The sequence below is a fragment of the Gymnodraco acuticeps genome, unplaced genomic scaffold, assembly GCF_902827175.1.
Source record: "Gymnodraco acuticeps unplaced genomic scaffold, fGymAcu1.1, whole genome shotgun sequence".
Lineage (NCBI taxonomy): Eukaryota > Metazoa > Chordata > Actinopteri > Perciformes > Bathydraconidae > Gymnodraco > Gymnodraco acuticeps.
In genome coordinates, this window is record NW_022990271.1 from 279,450 (window position 1) to 298,657 (window position 19,208).

Here is a 19,208-nt window from a genome sequence, read left to right on the forward strand (position 1 = left end):
TCACATCACCATTTCAATGTGTTATGTGCATTACGTACAGTGCATCAGTTCATATTATGTTCTTTCCATGATGATGGTAACTCTGTGTAGTCAATACAGTCTGTGCTTTCAGTTTCAAGTGTTGTCAGTAGAGGGTTCAAGGGTGGTCGACCCTATATGTAATTGTTTTGGAAATATTCTCTCCAGACAGCTTTTTTTCTTGATTTTTGATGGTAAGAAACACAAAGGTAGTTTGGATAGAGATGCCAAAACTTGTGATACATTTTTTTATTTAATTGCTCTAAAGTGTGAATTCGGAGTTGCTGTTTGAAACACACACACAATCACACACACACGCACAAACAGGACAAGCATGCTGCTCCTCAACCTATATGTACCCTGTGACCTAAAGCCCTAGAGCGGCAAAGTTTGGGAACCATACACCGTGTGTGTGTGTGTGTGTGTGTGTGTGTGTGTGTGTGTGTGTGTGTGTGTGTGTGTGTGTGTGTGTGTGTGTGTGTGTGTGTGTGTGTGTGTGTGTGTGTGTGTGTGTGTGTGTGTGTGTGTGGGGAGGTGAGTTGAGGGCTGAGCTACACTGTCAGGGTCACCTCTGCAGCCCCTTGTGAAAAACCCTCACAATACGCCACCTTGAGGTTACAATGACCCCATTGTTCGTCCAAACAATGCTGTCTGAAGGACAGGGTTAAAGGGGCGGAGGGGAGAGGAGGGGGCAAGGAGGGGTGACAAGGGTTGAGGAGGGGTGACGAGGCAGAGGGGACAGTGGGGGGCTCGGCACCTGGTAACAGTCTATGTATGGGAGGTGGAAGTGGAGGGGGTATAGTGTGGTCACAGTCCATCGGTCAGCAATGGAAGTGTTTAGGCTAAGAGGCGAACATGCAGCACTGATGTCGGGCAGGACCACTGACCTGAGGCAGGCTTTCGCAAGCTGTAGTCTCGGAGCCTGCAGGGGTCCTAGGAGGGCGTGTTCAGTAGGTTTAAAGGAAGTCAGGAAGACAAACATGTTCAGGACTTCATATGTTTCCTTCAGTCTTCAGAACCGTACAAGTTTTGAAATCAGAATACCAGAACCACCGTGATAGGTTTCCTCCATCAGCAACAAGGGTCATCGTGGGCCATTCCAGTTTGGTGCCCCGGAATAAGGCCATTTTAACCCTTAAGTTTGGCATTTTGTCCGTCACCATCTTGTTTTTTTGGAACCAGACGCTAAACAAGAAGGTTAAGTTAGTAACAACCTCAAAATATTTTTGGGCGACCAAAATGTTTTAACTTACAAAACACCAAGAAAAGTTTCACGACAAAAACACAGACCACCCAAACCATAAAACACCTTGTGTTATTGACTTTATTGATCATTTTAAAACTAGCCATGCCCTAAAGCGTAAAGTATTTAAAAACCTGTCTTGACTGATATGTTTGGCCATTTGACAGCGCCGGAAACAAGTTGTAAACACAAAGTTGTAATATCTTCACCTTCTAGGTATGTATGGGGTACTTACTCATTTACAAGTCCAGCAGTTACAGAGACACAAGATCAATGGTTTGGACTTGCGTTTTTGGCCAACTGATTGACTTAGTTTCAATAGTCTCTCTTTTTTAGCTCTGCTTTTGGTCTCCAACAACTCTTAAGTAAAATGTCTGACTCTTTAACTACTGTGTGTTAGGAGGTCTTTAAAACTTTATGCTGAAAAAAGCTGCCTGCTGCGGCTCAAAAGCGATATGAGCGCTAAGAGTCAACCAAAACAGTAAAATTGTTGACAGGCAACAATAAGCTGAAACCGAAACTCACTGTAGAGTAGTTTGGTCACTTTGAGAGAGCTCTTTATCATTGTAACATGATTTCCATGTTGTTATTTGATACATTGTTATTACAAAAATATCAATTGTTTTCACGTTATGACATCCATTGATGCTGTTTCCAAGATAAACAATACTTAGAGATACACACACTTGTATATGTATGTGGGTTTGTTCTGATCATTACTTTTGCCTTTGCAGACACTTAACACTGTACAATTCAGCGTATTGTATATGGCCTTCAATTGACTGCATAGCACATACCATTAAGGTCTAAACACGCCAACATGTTATGTATGTGACTCTCACAAAGACACACACACCCGTTTACAAACGCACTACCACTACTCTACACTCAGGGCCACAAAACAAATATATCCCACCATTACTGCTTGACAATAATGGGCTCATTTTTCTCCCACATAGTGATCTTTATGAATAGTGTCTAAACCCATCCACGCGTTGCATCCTTGGGGGTGTGGGGGAGATGGGATGAGCTCAAACATATTTTTGCCTTTTATCCTCTTTGATAAAGGACTCCCTCTTATACAAACGTAGAGAACAGCACACAGACAAACATGATGCATACACACACATGCACTCATACACTGTGTGTGTGTTCTTTTAAGACACCAGAGTGCTTAAAAGCTCTGCCTAAGCACAGACCCAAGGCCAACAGTGAGTGCTGTGGTCCTGAATTGAGCTCCACCATCACTGCACTCTGCTGCCTGCATGGCAGCTGAATTATCCACAATAGCTGTTCTGTGTGCAGAGAAATAAGGGGGTTATTCACTTACTTTGAAATAACATTAACAGCTGAATATGCCTTGAATGCAGCCCCTTATTATATTATTTTAAAAAACACAAATTCCATCATGTTTTATTGCGCCCCACTGTTGGCCGTGGCACAGTAAGATGTATATGGTGGTGAATGTGGGGATTACTGCCGGTGTCTCTCTCTTTCATTCTCTCCTAGTCTTGTGTTGTAAAAAAAAGGCCTTTGTTGTGCTCTGCAGTATAAATCATTTACAGGCTTTGCATACATTTGTGTAATCTCCTTCATGGGGGCGGGGCAGCCTATCTGATTCAATGGGAGCAAGGGAAAAGAGTCCATGTTGACTGTGTGTGCCAAACATGAAACCTGAACACAGTTAGTTACAGTGTAGCATGCATTACACGCAACATGTGTGCAGAGAAACACATACCATTCCTGAGCATCAAAATCCTGCCAGTGCAGTGTGTGTTTTCTTATAAAATATATTCTTAAATGTCCAAATGATGTGCATGGCCAAATTGTGACTGACTAAGCCGTAGATATGGATGCTTTGCATGTTTAAGAAAAAACTGTACAGTCCATTTAAAGAAAATATTTCACAGGAGCACATACCACCACAAAATGTAAGAATGTATCACAAAAGCAAGTAAGCGGTAAGGGTTTATTTAGTTATAGAACAAAGCAAAGAAATAATAAAGCAAAGTAGAAAAACGTCGAATTAATTAAACGACGAACCGGATTAGAAAAAACTGAATTAGAAAAAAAGTTTACTATTTCTTGTTATTTTTGTGCATCATTTCTATATTAATTACAGTGTACTCAATGTCATGTCTCGGAAACTTATCATGAAAGTCTATTCTTTATATTAGTTTTGTCATGTCCCTTTGTTCTGTGCCCTCTGTCTTATTGTAAAAAGTATTCCTCCTCTCGTTTCAGAACTCCATGCTCCCCGCCCCTATGTGTCTCCTGTGTTCGTGATTGCTTACCCCGCCCTGATTGTTTCCACCTGTTCCCCTCACCTTGTGTATATATTGTGTTAGTCCCCACCTGTCCAGTGCCAGTTCGTTTTCTCATTCATGACTACGCTCAAGCCTGCTCCATGGTCGTTTCCCGTTTCTCATGCTGCTGATATCTGCTGATAGGTTTTCCTCGATAGAGTGATTTTGTGTTTCCTTGTTTTGTTACTGTGCTTAAACCAGTAAAGTCTTTATTTTTGAATACCACCTGAGTCTGAGTCTGAGTTGTGCATTTGAGTTCATGCCACAAAGTTCACCCCTCAACTCAACAAGTTCATTAAAGAGATTGGTAAAAGCATTTTTTTTTTAAAGACCAAAAAACACGAGCAGACAGATGATTAGGTTTTAAACAAACGTCCTTGTAAATCAAGAATAATAATACAAAGGCAAAGGTAAGCTTTACCCAAGATGCATTTATTTTAATTAACAGTCTTCCTGCTTCAACGTATTTATAAATAATTATAATTATGCTTTTTGTTGGTAATTGCAAACAACAATTCAGGGACTCCAGCATGTACAGCAATGCCTGATATGTAATGAATGTTATCGATGGTCAATAGACAGAAATCCAATTAAATATTATTGTGGAATAATTGTACAGAAAACTTTGTTCCAGTTTCACTGCAGGAATTTCCATGGTGTATTTTTTTTCTTTTCAAGATTTATCTTCATAAGATGTATAATTGAAATGGGATCCAGGTCCCTCTAAGCATGTTTAACTATCTGGCAAACTAACTTTGTCTCTGGGGAAAAACATTTTTCTGGCTATATTTATTCCTGCCCATTCCCCTCTGTTCCATCCAGGTGGGTTTTATTTGAACGAAGGGGTTATTCCCAGTAAAAAGTGGCTGCTGTCACTGTGTCCTTGCAGTTGTTCCATTATTCACCGTCCACGGAGGAGATCCAGAATTTGTCTGGGTCTGGATGTTATCATCGCTCCAGTCTGTCTCTCTGTCCTTTAGCTTAATGCAGTCAGTTCAAATTCATTAATCATGCAATAACCAAAAGGAATAACATAATTTTCTTTAATAGCATGTAATTTAATATAGCCATAAAACTGTATAAAAAGTGGTGTTTGACTTCCTTTGGCAAAAGTCTACACAGTCAATAATATAGGTGTCAGTTAATTTCACTTATTGAGACACTTTTCTGAACAGATATATTCTCATATATCTCTTTATGTTGGTGTTGTGATTCAACGGCATACACATGCACACTTCCTCTGTGCAGTGGCGAGGCTGCTGTAAGACAGTAAATCATTGAGAGGCGGAGCGCAGTGCTGAAAGCTCAGTGACAGAAGATAAAACATGCAGCAGCAGGCGGACTCTCCACACTGAGCTCCACACGCCTCCGCCAGCTCTCCCTGTCCTTCAGAAGACACTCTGACAGTCTTTGGTCTCATGAAAACACCATCCACTCCATGGAGAGACACACAGAGGGAACAGCAGTTTCATATGCACATTAATCACCTCAAGCAAACATCTTAAAAGAGTAGAAAGCAGAAGAATGGAGGTTCATTTAAAATATATGAACTGGACCAAATGTGAAAATGTCTCCACCACATTCTATAAGCAAGAATTGACCTGATACCATTGATACCATCTTGATGAAAAGTTCACCCAAAAAAGCGAATATGAGTGCAAAAAGGTTGAAAGTATGCACGCACATATGCACAACAAACAAATTCAGAAACTTTAGCAAAAATATAATTATGTTTGGATTTCCACTACTTTTTTAAAGCATGAGTTTGGCATTTTGGCCTCAGCTTTTTTAGTTGTATTGAAATGAGAAGTGAAATGGGACGGTTATCCAAACATTTTCAAAGTCATTCATACATTTAAAACGTACTGATAACTTTATGGTTTATGGTATCTCAGCATTGGCTTCACTTTCAGACCCTAGGTGTTGCTGCTTTGCACCGAAATGCTTTCATTTTTAAACGCTGCGCACTTCTGGCCATTTTTATCTGCAGCAATTCTTTAAAAATACAGGTTTTTTCTGAATAGGTTTTCTATATTCATTACTCTTCTGTGCATTTGCATATGTTTGCTTGTGCTGCACTGACCCACAATACAATGTGGAGATAAGGGATTGACCGGAAGAAGAAGACTCCGAAAATTGACACTGAAATGAGTCACACAGCAACGATCAAATGGGTTTCGAAAGCAGTTCTGAGATAAAATGAGAGTCGCAGCGTGAGACTGCAACATCTGAGTTTTCTATCAGACTCCTTTCCTATCTCACCTGTTCAAGAATAATTGTAACATACTCAAACACACACACACACACACCCACACACACACACACACACACACACACACACACACACACACACACATTACACAGCAAATTATACCTCTCTTTCTCTCTCTCTCTCACACACACACACACACACACACACACACACACCACACACACACACACACACACACACACACACACACACACACACACACATACACACAAATCACTTGCTAGGATCATTTCACACGTCCTCAGTGGGGAACCCCATCAACTTTCACAGCAGGTAACATTGCAATGAAACCCAGACTGTCGTACCGGACACACACACACACACACACACACACACACCTTTTACACACACACACACACACACACACACACACACACACACACACACACACACACACACACACACACCACACACACACCACACACACACACACACACACACACACACACTGCAGATACATTTACTCTGGGTAGTCCAACACGGTGGCCGCACTCACGGATGTATAAGAAATGCCAAATGGCTCCCTCAGGTAACACTCATTCAGATTGCCTCTGATGGCAGATACTGGATAGGCCATTGGCTTCAATGTGGGACGGGTGGCGCAGTGGTCTGTGCATCTGATCATCAGATCAAGGGGGGTGCTGGGGAACTCCAGTTCGAAACCCGCTCCTGCCGCCACTGCGTCAGGCCGTTGTGTCCTTGGGCAAGACACTTCACCCGGATTTGGGGTGTTGTCCACAGTACATGTATGATACTAATGTGTACTTGTAAAAGCGCCTCGATAACTTCGAGGCGTGAAGATGGACGGTGTGGCGCAGTGCGATGATCATCAGATCAAGGGGTGAAACCCGCGTCTGTAAAGCCGTTGAGCATCTGGAAAAGTGCTATAATAAATGTAAGGAATTATTATTATTCTTAATGTGCTGTAAAATAAATATGCATACCACATGCTCCTCATTTTCTTGTTTATTTATTTTGTACCCATTTTCTTCTAGATAGCAATATCAAATTAAGATAATGGCTTTGGCAGTAAGTTAGAGGCGCCTGTTCTCCTGATGTAGCCAAAAAAGTGTGTTAATGTGTTAAATAAGCTTGAAACAGCATGACAAATCTGCAAAAATACTACCTATAGCCGCGTTCACACCGCAGTACTTTTCCCACTTTAGTTCTGATATAGTTCCGAAAAGTTGCGTTCACACCAAAAAGAGCCGGAACTAAAATTAGTTAAGGAGAACCTTTTTACCCCCTTTTCCGTCCCTGCTAGAAAGCAGGGACTTTCGTGGGAGAAAAAGGTTCCTATTTCTGATTGGCTGGGCGGATTGCAAACCACGCCCCGTAAAACTCCCAAAAAGTTTTGTGAAGCCGCCATTTTATTTTCCTTGCATTAGCATTATTAGCATTAGCATTAGCCCAGCGCACAAACGCAGAGAGACTAACTTATGGCAACACAAAATAAAACATGGGAGCGGTGGAGATGAGGAGGTGTCGGCGTTCTGGCGATTTACTCGGAAGGCTTCAGTAGAAGTTGCTGGGAGTCCCAGAAGCTTCTACTGAAGCCAGTCCCCAACTCCGGGGACTTCCGGCCGGGGACTTCGGGTGGCAGTATACGCCGTGAAGTTGTTTTTCGGCCTGCCAGTAAACCCAAGGCAGAAGAAGAAGAAGTGACATCAGCGGCTTCATTTGCCTAATCCTTCAGTAACTTATTCCGGTGTGAACGCGATCTGTACTTAGTTCTCATGAACTAAGTTCTCATGAACCTTTGTGGGAAAAGTACTGCGGTGTGAATGCGCCTAATGTGTCTTTGTGGCCAACAACAGTATTGCAAGTACAAATTATTCCTTATACAGTAGATATTTAAAAGATCACAGTGGCTTTAAAAAAAAATTGTAATCGTGTTTGCTATTGTAACTCTGGGTTGCAGAGGATATCCAGCAATCTACCATGAAGAGTGCAAGCCTTTGAAGCAAATGTTCGTAGTGTTCAAACGGTGGATACTACAACTTCCATGTCAGTCACGTGATGCCACTGGGCCCAAAAATACTTTTCTCCATTGACTTCCTTTTAGAAAAGAGAAGTCTTTGAGGCGCCCCACGCAGTCTGCGTGATCTGCGTGTAGGAAAGGGTGGGCTTGGATAAACCAACCACCGAATACGAACAATTAAATAGCTCTTATTTCAATTGTTAGGCCCTAAGAGTTGTGAAATGCACTAAAAGCTGAATCAGGATTATTTTTCCCTCATTCATTTGACTGAGGCAAGACAGGACATGACGCTTTCATAATGGAGCGGATAGAAGTAAAACACAAGCGTGCATGCTCTATGGACCAAATGGATGTGGAAGATCGACGAAGATCGGCAGAGTATCCCTGGATGAACCGGCCATTTTGGCTTCATCACCACTGAGCAATTTTCATAGGAATAACGGGGCCTCACCTCCAACACTTTATCCAGTTCTTTTTATGCATCCATGATAGCCATGCCAAGACTTCCTCTTAAATGTGCAACAGATTGATGACAGTTTAATAACCATTGGAGCTGCTAGGAGGTTAACAGATCCCACTGCAGCTTTCATGTTTGAATGTGTGTAACTGTGAACAAGGTAGTTGTGGCATAGAAACTTTCCTAAACAAAACAATGTTTGGGTGAATGCATTGGATCAAATCACTCTATTTGCCAATCTGGCACTTCTTTGAAAGGCTCTAATGTACCATAACCTTCAAACACTCCCACATTGGAATGAATAAAGCAGTCTCAAGAGAAGCTTCTATACTTTGAGTCAAACCCCCACCCTGCAATCCTTCGCCTTTGTTGGATTTAAAAAGTGACAGTTATTTGTCATGATATTGATGTTCATGAGTGTCCAAAATCTCCAATAATCACTCTCTATAGAGCAAACCTTTGATTATTTATTATGCAGGGAGCAGTGAATGAGTAAACATGGGAGTGATTTTAGATACAACACATAATACAGCCGTGCTCAAAAACACGACTCAAGGCTGCGTTACATTCATCTTTAGAAAAAACGGCAAAATAGAAGCCCCGTGTCTTTGCTGGTATGACGCCAACATCTGATGTTTACTATTGGTTTTTACTGAAGATTTTTCTGCTATTTAACACAGTGGCAGCAGAAATATACATCAACATGACATCAGATTGTTTTCTTTTCATTTATCCCTAGGAGAAACAAAACTACACCAAAAACAAAGAAATGCACTGAGCATGTCCCCAATCTGATTTAAACAATGTTTCTGAGTGAGTTTTCCCCTTTAATCTGGCCTTTGCAGCGTGTTATTCACATGAGTTTGCCTTTTTCTCTTCTCCTCTGAGTGTCTCCCTTCTCTGCCTGGGCTCGTAGTGGGTTCATTGTCTTTCATCCGATGTCTCTGACCTCTTTCTGTAGCTCTGCTTTCTGGGTGAGTCCCAGTGTTTGGAAGTTCAACCTCACTGTCTGACCTGCTGACATGCTTTTATCCCGTCGTTATCCTCTCCTCTTCCTCTCACTCGCTGCCTGACTACAAGGGAAACAAGTGTAATGGTGAAGCAGCCATGCACACACTGAAACACACACAAAGGGCATATAAAATACACACAGCAGACAGCATATTGGAAACGCTTCTCAGCATACAGTTGAAGAATAACAACCATATCTCTTATGTATGATTACGAGGTTTTAACATTATGACTTCATTATGGTAATATTAAACACAAGGGTCCCTATAGACATCACCTTATTATTTAACCCAGATGTGAATCAAAAAATGTGCTAATTAATTAAGGTAACATAATAATTGGCAATAATACAAAAAAAGTGTCAATACACAAAACACATTCTTATTAAGGGAAAGAAAATATATTAATGTAACAAATAAATTACATCTCAAACTATATTCAGTTGATTGTTTTTTTCCAAAATGTGAACCAAATCCTTTCAGATTCTCGAGATTTAGTAATGAATTTACCAGGGGTCCAAATATAACCAGTTGCTGATATTTATTTGTGTACAACAGGAACCAGAATGAGCTGCGTTTTAATTTTAAGGGGCCCTTTTTTGCTTTTTTGGGATCCTTACCTGTAGCTTGTTATATAGGTTTTTGTGCATGTAAATGATCTGCAATGGCCCCTTGAATGACATGACAAATGGTTGGCACACCAAATCACTGTTAAGTCATAGGAGTATGAATATTAGGGGGAATAACAGATTTAACGAGGCTAGTTTCTAATTAGTCCTGCATCTGGTTGTGGCGCAGTGGACTAGTGCGTTGGTGTTCGGATCAGATGGTCAAAGGTTCAAACCCCCACTGCAGTCAGCATGTCGTTGTGTCCCTGAGACACTTCACCCCAAATTGCTTGGGATTGTCCACAGTATTGAGTATGTAAGTCGCTTTGGATAAAAGCGTCTAACAAGTGACATGTAATGCATCCTCTTCCCAGTTGGATTGAAAGTGCTGAATTTAAGTTTAAGCTGTGTTTTCTCCTGTAAAAAAAATGCAGTTACATATAACATGATGCAGCAAATACACACTCTTCAGTATTAGTGTACTGTTTTTGCAGGTAATATACAGAATAAAAAATGAACATACACTATACAATGAAAAATAATTAAATGTGTGACAACAAACAATCAACATCTTTCTACTGTCATTAAAAGAAAAAACGAAATTGTAGCTCAAACTTCGTAAACAAGGTCCAATTCAATTGTATTGATAATAATAATAATGAATTAATAGTTTTTATGTATTGCATATTTGGACACCAGTGTCCATCAAGAGCACTCTAAAACTCAACTGAATTAAGTCTGCAAGTGTTTGTGTTTAAGCTTCCTATTGAAGCTTTGTTTGTAGTATGGAATTAGGATAAAGCATATGTACTCGCAGGCTCTGAGCCATAGTTTTGTGTTCTTGGCAAACACAAGCGGAGAATGTAGAAAGTTACCACAACGATGAAAGCATCGACAGTGGATTAATTGCCAGTGTAGGTGTTCAGGTCGTCACCTGTAACGAGCAGGAGCCACTTGAACAGAGCAGCTGAGGACTGAGTGCAATCCAGGATTGTCCTCTTCTGAACTTCAGCTAATCAATTAACGTGATTTAATACACCGTCACTCCACATGCAGGCCAGCGTGGCCCAGTGTTCTCCTAATTTATACTGTATCGACCGCTTCACACACACGCAGAACGAGATGAGGAGTAAGAGAGGAACTGGAGGCAGGCAGAAAGTGTTGAATGGATGCGGGTAAATATGGATCTCAGGGGGAAATTAAATGATTGTTGTATTTTTTACTGTTTCAGATTGCCAAAGTTTAAAGGGCTGGAAAGAAAGAGGCGGGAGCAAGCGAGGCCTGGAGAGACTGACTCAGAGAGTCCTCTCCTGTGAGCCTTCAACTAGCCTTTGGCATAGAAAGTGAGCCTACATATTACTCAGTCTATCACAACACAGCAGGAGAATGGGAGGTGCTCTCTCTTCGCCTTTCTTCTCCCTGCCCTCCTGCTCTCGCTCTGTCTTCAAGCTCCACTGGATAAAACCACTTTGTGTGCTAATAAAATTAACTCGTATATTGCTCTGATTTTTTTTCTAGCCGATAACAACCGGGCAGTGCAAAAAAAAGTAAAATAAAGAAACTCTTTGAATCTAGAGATTGTATTCAATTTTCTGTTCATTTGAAAACACGCCTGGTGCCGGCGGCAGCTCGGTCTTCAGAGTGCTGCTGAGGCTCAGGGGCAAACATTTGTGTCTGTGTGCATTTCAATGACATAAACAGTATCTAGCCTGCCATACCCTCAGCAACCATCTATTTGCATCCCATAAATCTGAATGACATTAACATTTAAAAACCCAACTCCTGCCTGTGGATGGGCCCCTCAGATAGACAGGCATCCATTTTATGTATCCACATGGCAGGCAGGGAAGACGGGCATAAATCTGTGCAGGTTAGAGCGCTGAACCGCCTCGGCCAGCAGGTTAAGTGAATATCACCCTCTGCCTCCTGAAAGAGCTCCGGTTCTATTTCCCACTCCCATTAAATATGTGTTTCATTTCTGCCTTATTTGGATGGAAAGTAATTTCACTCTTTTATAGAAGGTCATAAAATATATAGTGTTTTTTTTTCTAACACTCTGCATAACATTTACATTTTCTATTGTATAAATGTGATGGCCGCGACACCGGGCTGAATAAAACATTCATGGCAAAACCATTTCTTCCTTGACATTTGGTCTCCTATCTATCATCAGTTTTCTATATGCAGCCGGGAGAACAAACGCTGGTCAAATGTTTAAATGTGGCCTCTCCACATTATATTCAAACCCGGCTTTCACATTAACACCCGCCGGCTAGTAGATGGAAAATGCTTTTTTTTGCGCAGATAAGAGAAAAGTCAAATGGAAATGACTCGCCGGGCTGTTGTGGCAGTGGGGAGCGTGCTGATGGGTCCGGGAAATTGAAGCATGTCAGTAAAATTAGAAAAAGCCATCCCTGCCTCAACTGGCAGACATGTAAATGTGCAGAGCCCCTCAGATGAGTCCATTATGGACCGTCCCACGCAGCCTTTTCTCATCAGAAATCCCATCAGTATATTAAAAGATATAGCCTAGGAACTGATAAATGAATTCTTCTTTTTTCTCCCTGACTGATTTGAATCATTCCTGGGCTCAGTGATGGGCAGCAATTCAACATTATCATTCATCCTTCAGCGTAAAACTGTCTTACAGGAAAATGAAAATGATTTATTGTCATACAATTGTGTTTTCTAAATCAGTGATAATAATATTGTACTGATACGATCTGACAAAATAGAGAACACTATTTGAAAATATCTGTTGTATCAGATGTAGAATAGGGCATGAATGATCTGCTAAAGGAATGAACTATTTTTATGTTTCTGTTTCTCACTGCGATTCTTCTAAACACTTTTATATACAAGCTTTTTTTCCACCAGTATTCTTTTACTTTTATTATTGGATTTCAGTTAGCCTATATTTAAGTTTAACTCCAAAACTCTCTGTGATCTTTAGGATATATCACATTTGTTTTCCTGTTTTATCCCAAAGGAATGCATTAGGGGATATTTAATAAAAAGGTATTACTCAGCAAAGTTAAAGAGCAACAGCATTTAAATCCTCATTTATTATTTAAAGTTAGTCCGTAAACAGTTAATCCAAGATTACATTGATTTTTACAGTGAGTTATCTTTCCTGGAATCATTCCAATAAAGAACTGCCGACCAAAAAAAGACAGTTTCCCAATTGTACTTTATTACTTCCCTATAATAATTAGCACTTTGATGCTACTCTAAGATGTTACCGCACTACTCTCTTCACTTCAATTAGATGTAATGCTCTTAAACGGTGCTCCATTTGCAGGGCTCATTGTATTGAAGGACAGAAGCTAACCAAGAGTAAAACTGAAGGTAAATTAATTAAACTGAAGCTTTGAAGCTTTTTGTCACAGAGAAATAATGAAACATGAAAGCTGGACACCATGAGTTAAAGTTGTATCATTAAAAATATAAATGGCACACATGTTGGCCTCAGAAGAAGCTAATTCTATCTCAGTCCTCATGTGCATTCTTTAGATCAAAGTTGTTTTTATTCATTGCAGATATGTGATGCACAATGTGGAATACTGTTGTGAATGTGCTGTAGATATATGATGTGTCATTAATTCCGATGACAATCATGATACCAAACATTCTGATCATTTTTGGAAGTATATGCACTTTCTTCTTAAAACCAATTCTTTTTCCCAATACGGACATTTGGTCGGGAGCCGCGGGTTCATTTCCTTTTGCCCTGGGAGCACTGTGTGTCGAACTTCACTACAGTCGCAGTCAACATGTGGTTAGCGTTGTGAATTCAACTACTTCGGTAAACATCCTAGATCACATTATTGTTGAAGACCATGAGGATTATGTATTTCTTTACACATTTGCAAGGCAATCCATCCAGTAGTTATCGAGATACCGTGCCTACAATCATGGATAAAAGTAAGGCTGTTTGCTGACTTTCTCAAATGCAACATCAATAGCACAGTAAGGTTCCCACAAGAGAAGATCTGAAGCCGAAAGGTCTTAGCAGTAGAAAGGTCAGAAAACTAGCGAGCAACCTTTTCAGCGTATTCTGCATTTCAGACAACTCGGAGGGCATACTTTTTTGAGTTGAAATTCCAACTTCTGACCTCCAAGCCTTCCAGGTGCACAAGGCCAATCTTAAACAAAATCCATGGCTGTGACCATGAGCAACTGATGTTTCTTTGGCAGACAATTGAACCCCAAGCAATGGCACATTTGTAATGGCATTTTTAACATTCTCCAACTAACTTTTGTGCAGAGAACATCATTTTCAGAGATTGTGTAACCACTTATCTAATAACATTGGGAACATATATTGACTTCAATTGAAATGCAGATATACTGAAAAGTATACTTTACATTGTGCATAAATTCACTTCCATTGTTGTGTGATGTCAAACAACTGCTTCTTCATGAAGTCTGGATAAGTGGATTTGACCTTTTTAAAAACTTTGGTTGCTCCCATTTTACTTTTTTTAGGAGGCTCGGAATTAGTATAAAGAAAAACACTCTTTAGGTTTGTTCATTGCAGCAAATAGAATATAATATAATTGGGCCGGATGAAACCCTCTTTAATGGTCACACATGCAGAGCACACAGCACACAGTGACATTTGTTCTCTGCTTTTAACCCATCCTAGTACCAGGAGTCTAGTAGGAGCAGTACAGTACGGTACGTTTAAAAACTTGTGAGACAAAATATCCACAAGTAAAGTACATTTTTAGTTAGTGAATTGATAGTCAGGTAGATAAACCCTGATGATCAGAATGCCGTTTTTACATTCAGTCATCCAAGTTGAAGTTTTCCCAGTTTTGAAACTGTGCTTTCCCATTTGAGGTTGTGTGGAGGATTCCCACAGGTACTCATTAGCATTGTTTACTTGTGAACCCAAAGGGGCCTTGTTCTAATCATAGATTTTACAACACCGTCTACATTCTGGCATCGTTTTCCCACACATATGTGATGATCTGAAGTGTCAAATTATTCCAAGTCAACATTTGCTCTGAATTAATGTACCATATTTCAGTATGGGAATTTGTGTATTAGTTGACAGTCACACCGATTATTTCAATAAGCCCAATTTAAAAATCCCTCTAATTTATCAAGATTTCACCGTCAGGGTCCATCATGACCAAAAAAATCAATTTGTTTCAGCATGTGCTGGTTTTACAAACGAGACATTGTATGCTGAGTTCAAGGTGCAGCAACCACAATATTGAATACTGCATAAGATTTCATTGGGGAAAATCAATAACCTTCTTAATATGTCATATCATGATCACTCACAGCCTGAAGTAAAACTACCACTAAAACCTTTCTACAGGGCAACATAAGACACTGAGGGTAAACAGCCGATAAAGGAGCCTGGTTGAATGTTTCTGCTCTCATCGTCTACACAGCATGATAAAAGTAATCACACTGGTGGATGTTAAAAGGATTTTCACCACGTTTGAGAACTCAACATTTATCCAAACACAGTCAGGCTAGTTGAAGATGTTAAGTGATTTGGTATCACTTTATTTGTTGGCACCCTTTTATAAAGGCTATACCTTATAAGTTATAAATTAGTAAGTGAAACTTTACATTTAATAAAAGATAAAATATGTCAACTAAATTGTAGGCCTACATAATCATGTTTGCCTCCTTCAAAAATACATTAAATAACTAATTATAAACCAAATGACTTATTAGTTATAGCCAATACATCCTCATTCATACATACTGATGGCATAGGCTGCATGCCACCAGGTGAGGTTAGACTTTCAGTGTCTGCTTAAGAACACTTTTGTATTCTCTGGAGAAACAGAAACCTTCTGAATACTAGATGACCACTCTGCCTCGTCAAGCCTGTATATGCAATTATAAGATTGGAAACATATGAATAAATAAGCATTTTTGCTTTATTTACCCAGAGACTGTATTGCGCTGCTGTGTGTCAAGTGGATCTCAGCATACAATTGCAATTTCCGACGGCAAGTGAATGCAGCACAGAGTCAGAGCGGGAGTGCGCGAGCGCTCTCTTCCTCCGCCCCCCTCGCTCTCGAGCCTCGCCGCGCGTGTGCCCGCCCTGTGAGGGCGCGCGCACGGGAGGTGGCGGGGGGTTGTGCTCGCTCCTGCTCTCTATGCTCTCTGACCCCAGTGGCAGCTCCGACTCACTGCACTCCCCCTCCGTCACACTTCTCTCTCTCCGCTGTCTGTCAGTGTCTCTCCTCCTCTCTCCCCTTCGCTCTCTTGTCTGGTTTCTTTCCACAGGAGCCAGCCGAGGTCTCGCCGGGTCGAAGGTTCTGCCCTATCCGCCCAGACTGCCGCAACCCCCGGACGGCAGCTCACATCCTCCCTGCTCTCCCGCCGCTGCCGCATGGACCCGCGTCCCTCCGCCGCCGCCGCGTAGAGGGCGACCCCGACCCGACACTCTTTCTCCGGCCAGATAAAACCCGCACAAATAACCCACACGAAGGTAGAGAAACCTTTCCGCTTTGCTTTGAGAACCGAAGAGGGAGGGAAAGGGGGAGAGAGAGAGAGGGAGACGAGGAGAAAAAAAGAAATTCCTGACACAAAGCCGTTGGTTAAAAGGTGGCTTGTCATTTACGAGGACGAGCAAGAGGTTAGCGCGGCGGTGCAGTGACACTGACCACCTTTGGGTGCTTTTATTATCCCGGGAGCAGAGTTCACGATTGCACGGACCTCATTTCTTTTTGTGTGCATTTCTGCAAGAGGCGCATAGCACACGTTGTGTATATGTATGGTATCAGAAAGGGTCAATTTATTCGCCTTTTACCCTCTCTCTGCTTCCCGGAGTGAAGCTGGTGAAGTTAGCTATATGCTGCGCGTTGAAGGAGGGGGGCTCTGTATGTTCAAAGACAGGACTGACAATGTGTGTGTGCACCGCCGTTATAGCAAAGCAGCTCAGTGCGAAGCTACAGTCTGCATAATAAAAAATATCCACTGCCAGGGCAGGTTTAGCAGGCTAAGCTACGGAGCTAGTTGCTGCTACTGTAGCCACAAGGTAGAGACAGACATGCGAGTTTAACACACACACACACACACACACACACACACACACACACACACACACGAATAGACACACACACCGACTGCACTCGGCGAGGAGACCGTGAAGTATGCTGCTGCTCAAATCGACCTGCACTTGCAAACAAAGAGCACATTTCCCAAGAAGCAGTAGTACTTTTGTATTTTGCATTGGTAGAAATGATTACTGAGGTGAAGTGTGTGCATGGTATCTTTTAATTAAAGTGATTTTTGAAGGCCCAAGAAGATCAGAGGAGATCAATTTCTTATGCAGCAGCAACGATAAAATTGATTGGAAATATCATTTTAACTTTGCAATGTAAAGATATTTTATTTGCAAGAATTGAGTTTAGCCTCCTTTTTGTTGGCATATATATTATGACTTAAATTCATAGCACATATCAAAGAAAGTCTAGCTGACCCAGAAAACATAAATCTGTGCTTTCGTGAAAATAGGATTTTTTAAATTTAAATTGGGGTTTTGATTGCTTTAATATATTCAACAACTGGAGGTCACAGGCTTTTGTATTCGTTTACTCGCCACTGCATCAGAGGATGTAATGACCGACAAATGAACTGCGGAGCTGCTGATTACCTCTCAAAAATATACGTTTTTGAATTGAGGGTAATTTTTTTTTCTCTTTCGGGCTGCATCGGTAGGTCTGGTATAAAAAGCCTGTCAAGCCCACAGTGGCCACTTTACTGTCAGTCAGGGAGGTCAGGCAGGAGGGAAGCTCAGGGTTGCAGGAGACACAGCGAAGCGCGGTGAGTGAGCTCTGAACATGCAAACACCACACTTGTTGTGCAGTTTCTTTTAGATGCTTTTCCTTAAATAATTGAAGCTGTGAAAGTGTGCTTTATTGTACGGTTAAGCACACACTAGAGCAGTTCAGCTGCCAGGTAGACTGTAGTTACTTCAGGCCTGGGGGGGAAAGCAGAAATGTATTTTTGCATGTTTTGGGGTAATGTTAAATCTGTTTTGTGCATGCATTGTAAACAACCTCTTGTTTTATTTAAGTCTGCTTAATATTTGATCACCAGCAGAGATTTATACTTGCAACCTTTTTGTGCTTGGTTTAATTTCAACAGGGTAAAACCTTAGAGGCCATGCCTGCAGTTATTTCTACATGTGAATATATGAGTTTGCATTAAAACCAGCTTGCTTATGAGCAGCAGAGCCGGAGCGGTGATTAAAAACCTGCCTTCCAGATTGTAAATTGCCACCTAAACCGTCCAGTGTTTAGTTTAGAAAGATAGAATACATCTAAGTTTTATATTTGAGTTGGCTCGCTGCAGTTTTTGTAATTTGGATTCTGTGGGGAATGCTTTGATAAACAGTTATAGGAATTATGTTTTTTTTCAAATTCAAAAAGTGACACAGCAAAAAAGAAAATCTGTTTCTTTGTGTGCCCTCAAGAAAACTGTACTTGCATCATGTAATATTGAGTGATCATACGTTTAGAGTAGACACAGATCCCCTCCTCACTTCATGTGTGCTCTGACTGTTTGTACTCATTTAAATCCACCTGTTTTTGCCTCTTTCATTTTCTGAACAGTACAAACGTGTATCATTTAAATCCTATAGGTTTTCAGTTTCTTCTTATGTGAAAGACCAAGGCCAATCAGATGTAGGTGATTGTGTTTAAAGCAGCTGATGTGTGTGCGTGTGTCTCTTTTCTCCTGTCGGTGCAGACTGCAGTGTGTCGTGGTCGGCTGGGTCGCTGCTGGGACACTTCCTGGGCTTTTTGAGCGGCCCTGAAGGATGACTGCTGCACGGCTCGCTGCTGAATCCCGGTGAACGAACGGCGTCTCATGTCCAAACGGCGGAAGGATGGCTCATGGCAAAGTGACCATCACGGTGGACGAGTACAGCTCCAACCCCACACAGGCCTTCACACACTACAACATCAACCAGAGCCGCTTCCAACCTCCACATGTCCACATGTAAGTGTCACACACACACACACACACACACACACACACACACACACACACACACACACACACACACACACACACACACACACACACACACACACACACACACACACACACACACACACACACACACACACACGAACACCTGAATGCAGAATAAAAAAAGATATGAATATCTTTTTTCTGTGAATTTTTTTTAATATATACTTTAGACTAAAATTGACAAATGTATGATCTGTGTCTTTCAAACATACATATTTCCAGGCCGTTGTTTCATTTCACATTTTATGTTTTGGTAGTTAGGCTGAGTTTGTCTGACATTTTAAACATATTTTGG

At 41.2% G+C, this 19,208-nt stretch overlaps 1 protein-coding gene across 2 annotated transcripts in view; it reads left to right on the top strand.

Moving 5' to 3' along the window:
• Nucleotides 1-15,964: 15,964 nt before the first annotated feature.
• mpped2a (metallophosphoesterase domain containing 2a) overlaps nucleotides 15,965-19,208 on the top strand; it is a 60,523-nt gene continuing 57,279 nt past the window's right edge. Inside the window, exons 1-2 of one of the 2 annotated variants that reach the window (XM_034221334.1) lie at nucleotides 15,965-16,361; nucleotides 18,626-18,877. In XM_034221334.1, coding sequence (XP_034077225.1) covers nucleotides 18,765-18,877 — 113 coding nt within the window. In that variant the 5' untranslated portion in view covers nucleotides 15,965-16,361; nucleotides 18,626-18,764. Of the gene's footprint in view, nucleotides 16,362-17,074; nucleotides 17,699-18,625; nucleotides 18,878-19,208 lie in introns of those variants that run through there. The other variant, XM_034221335.1, reaches the window with a different exon arrangement.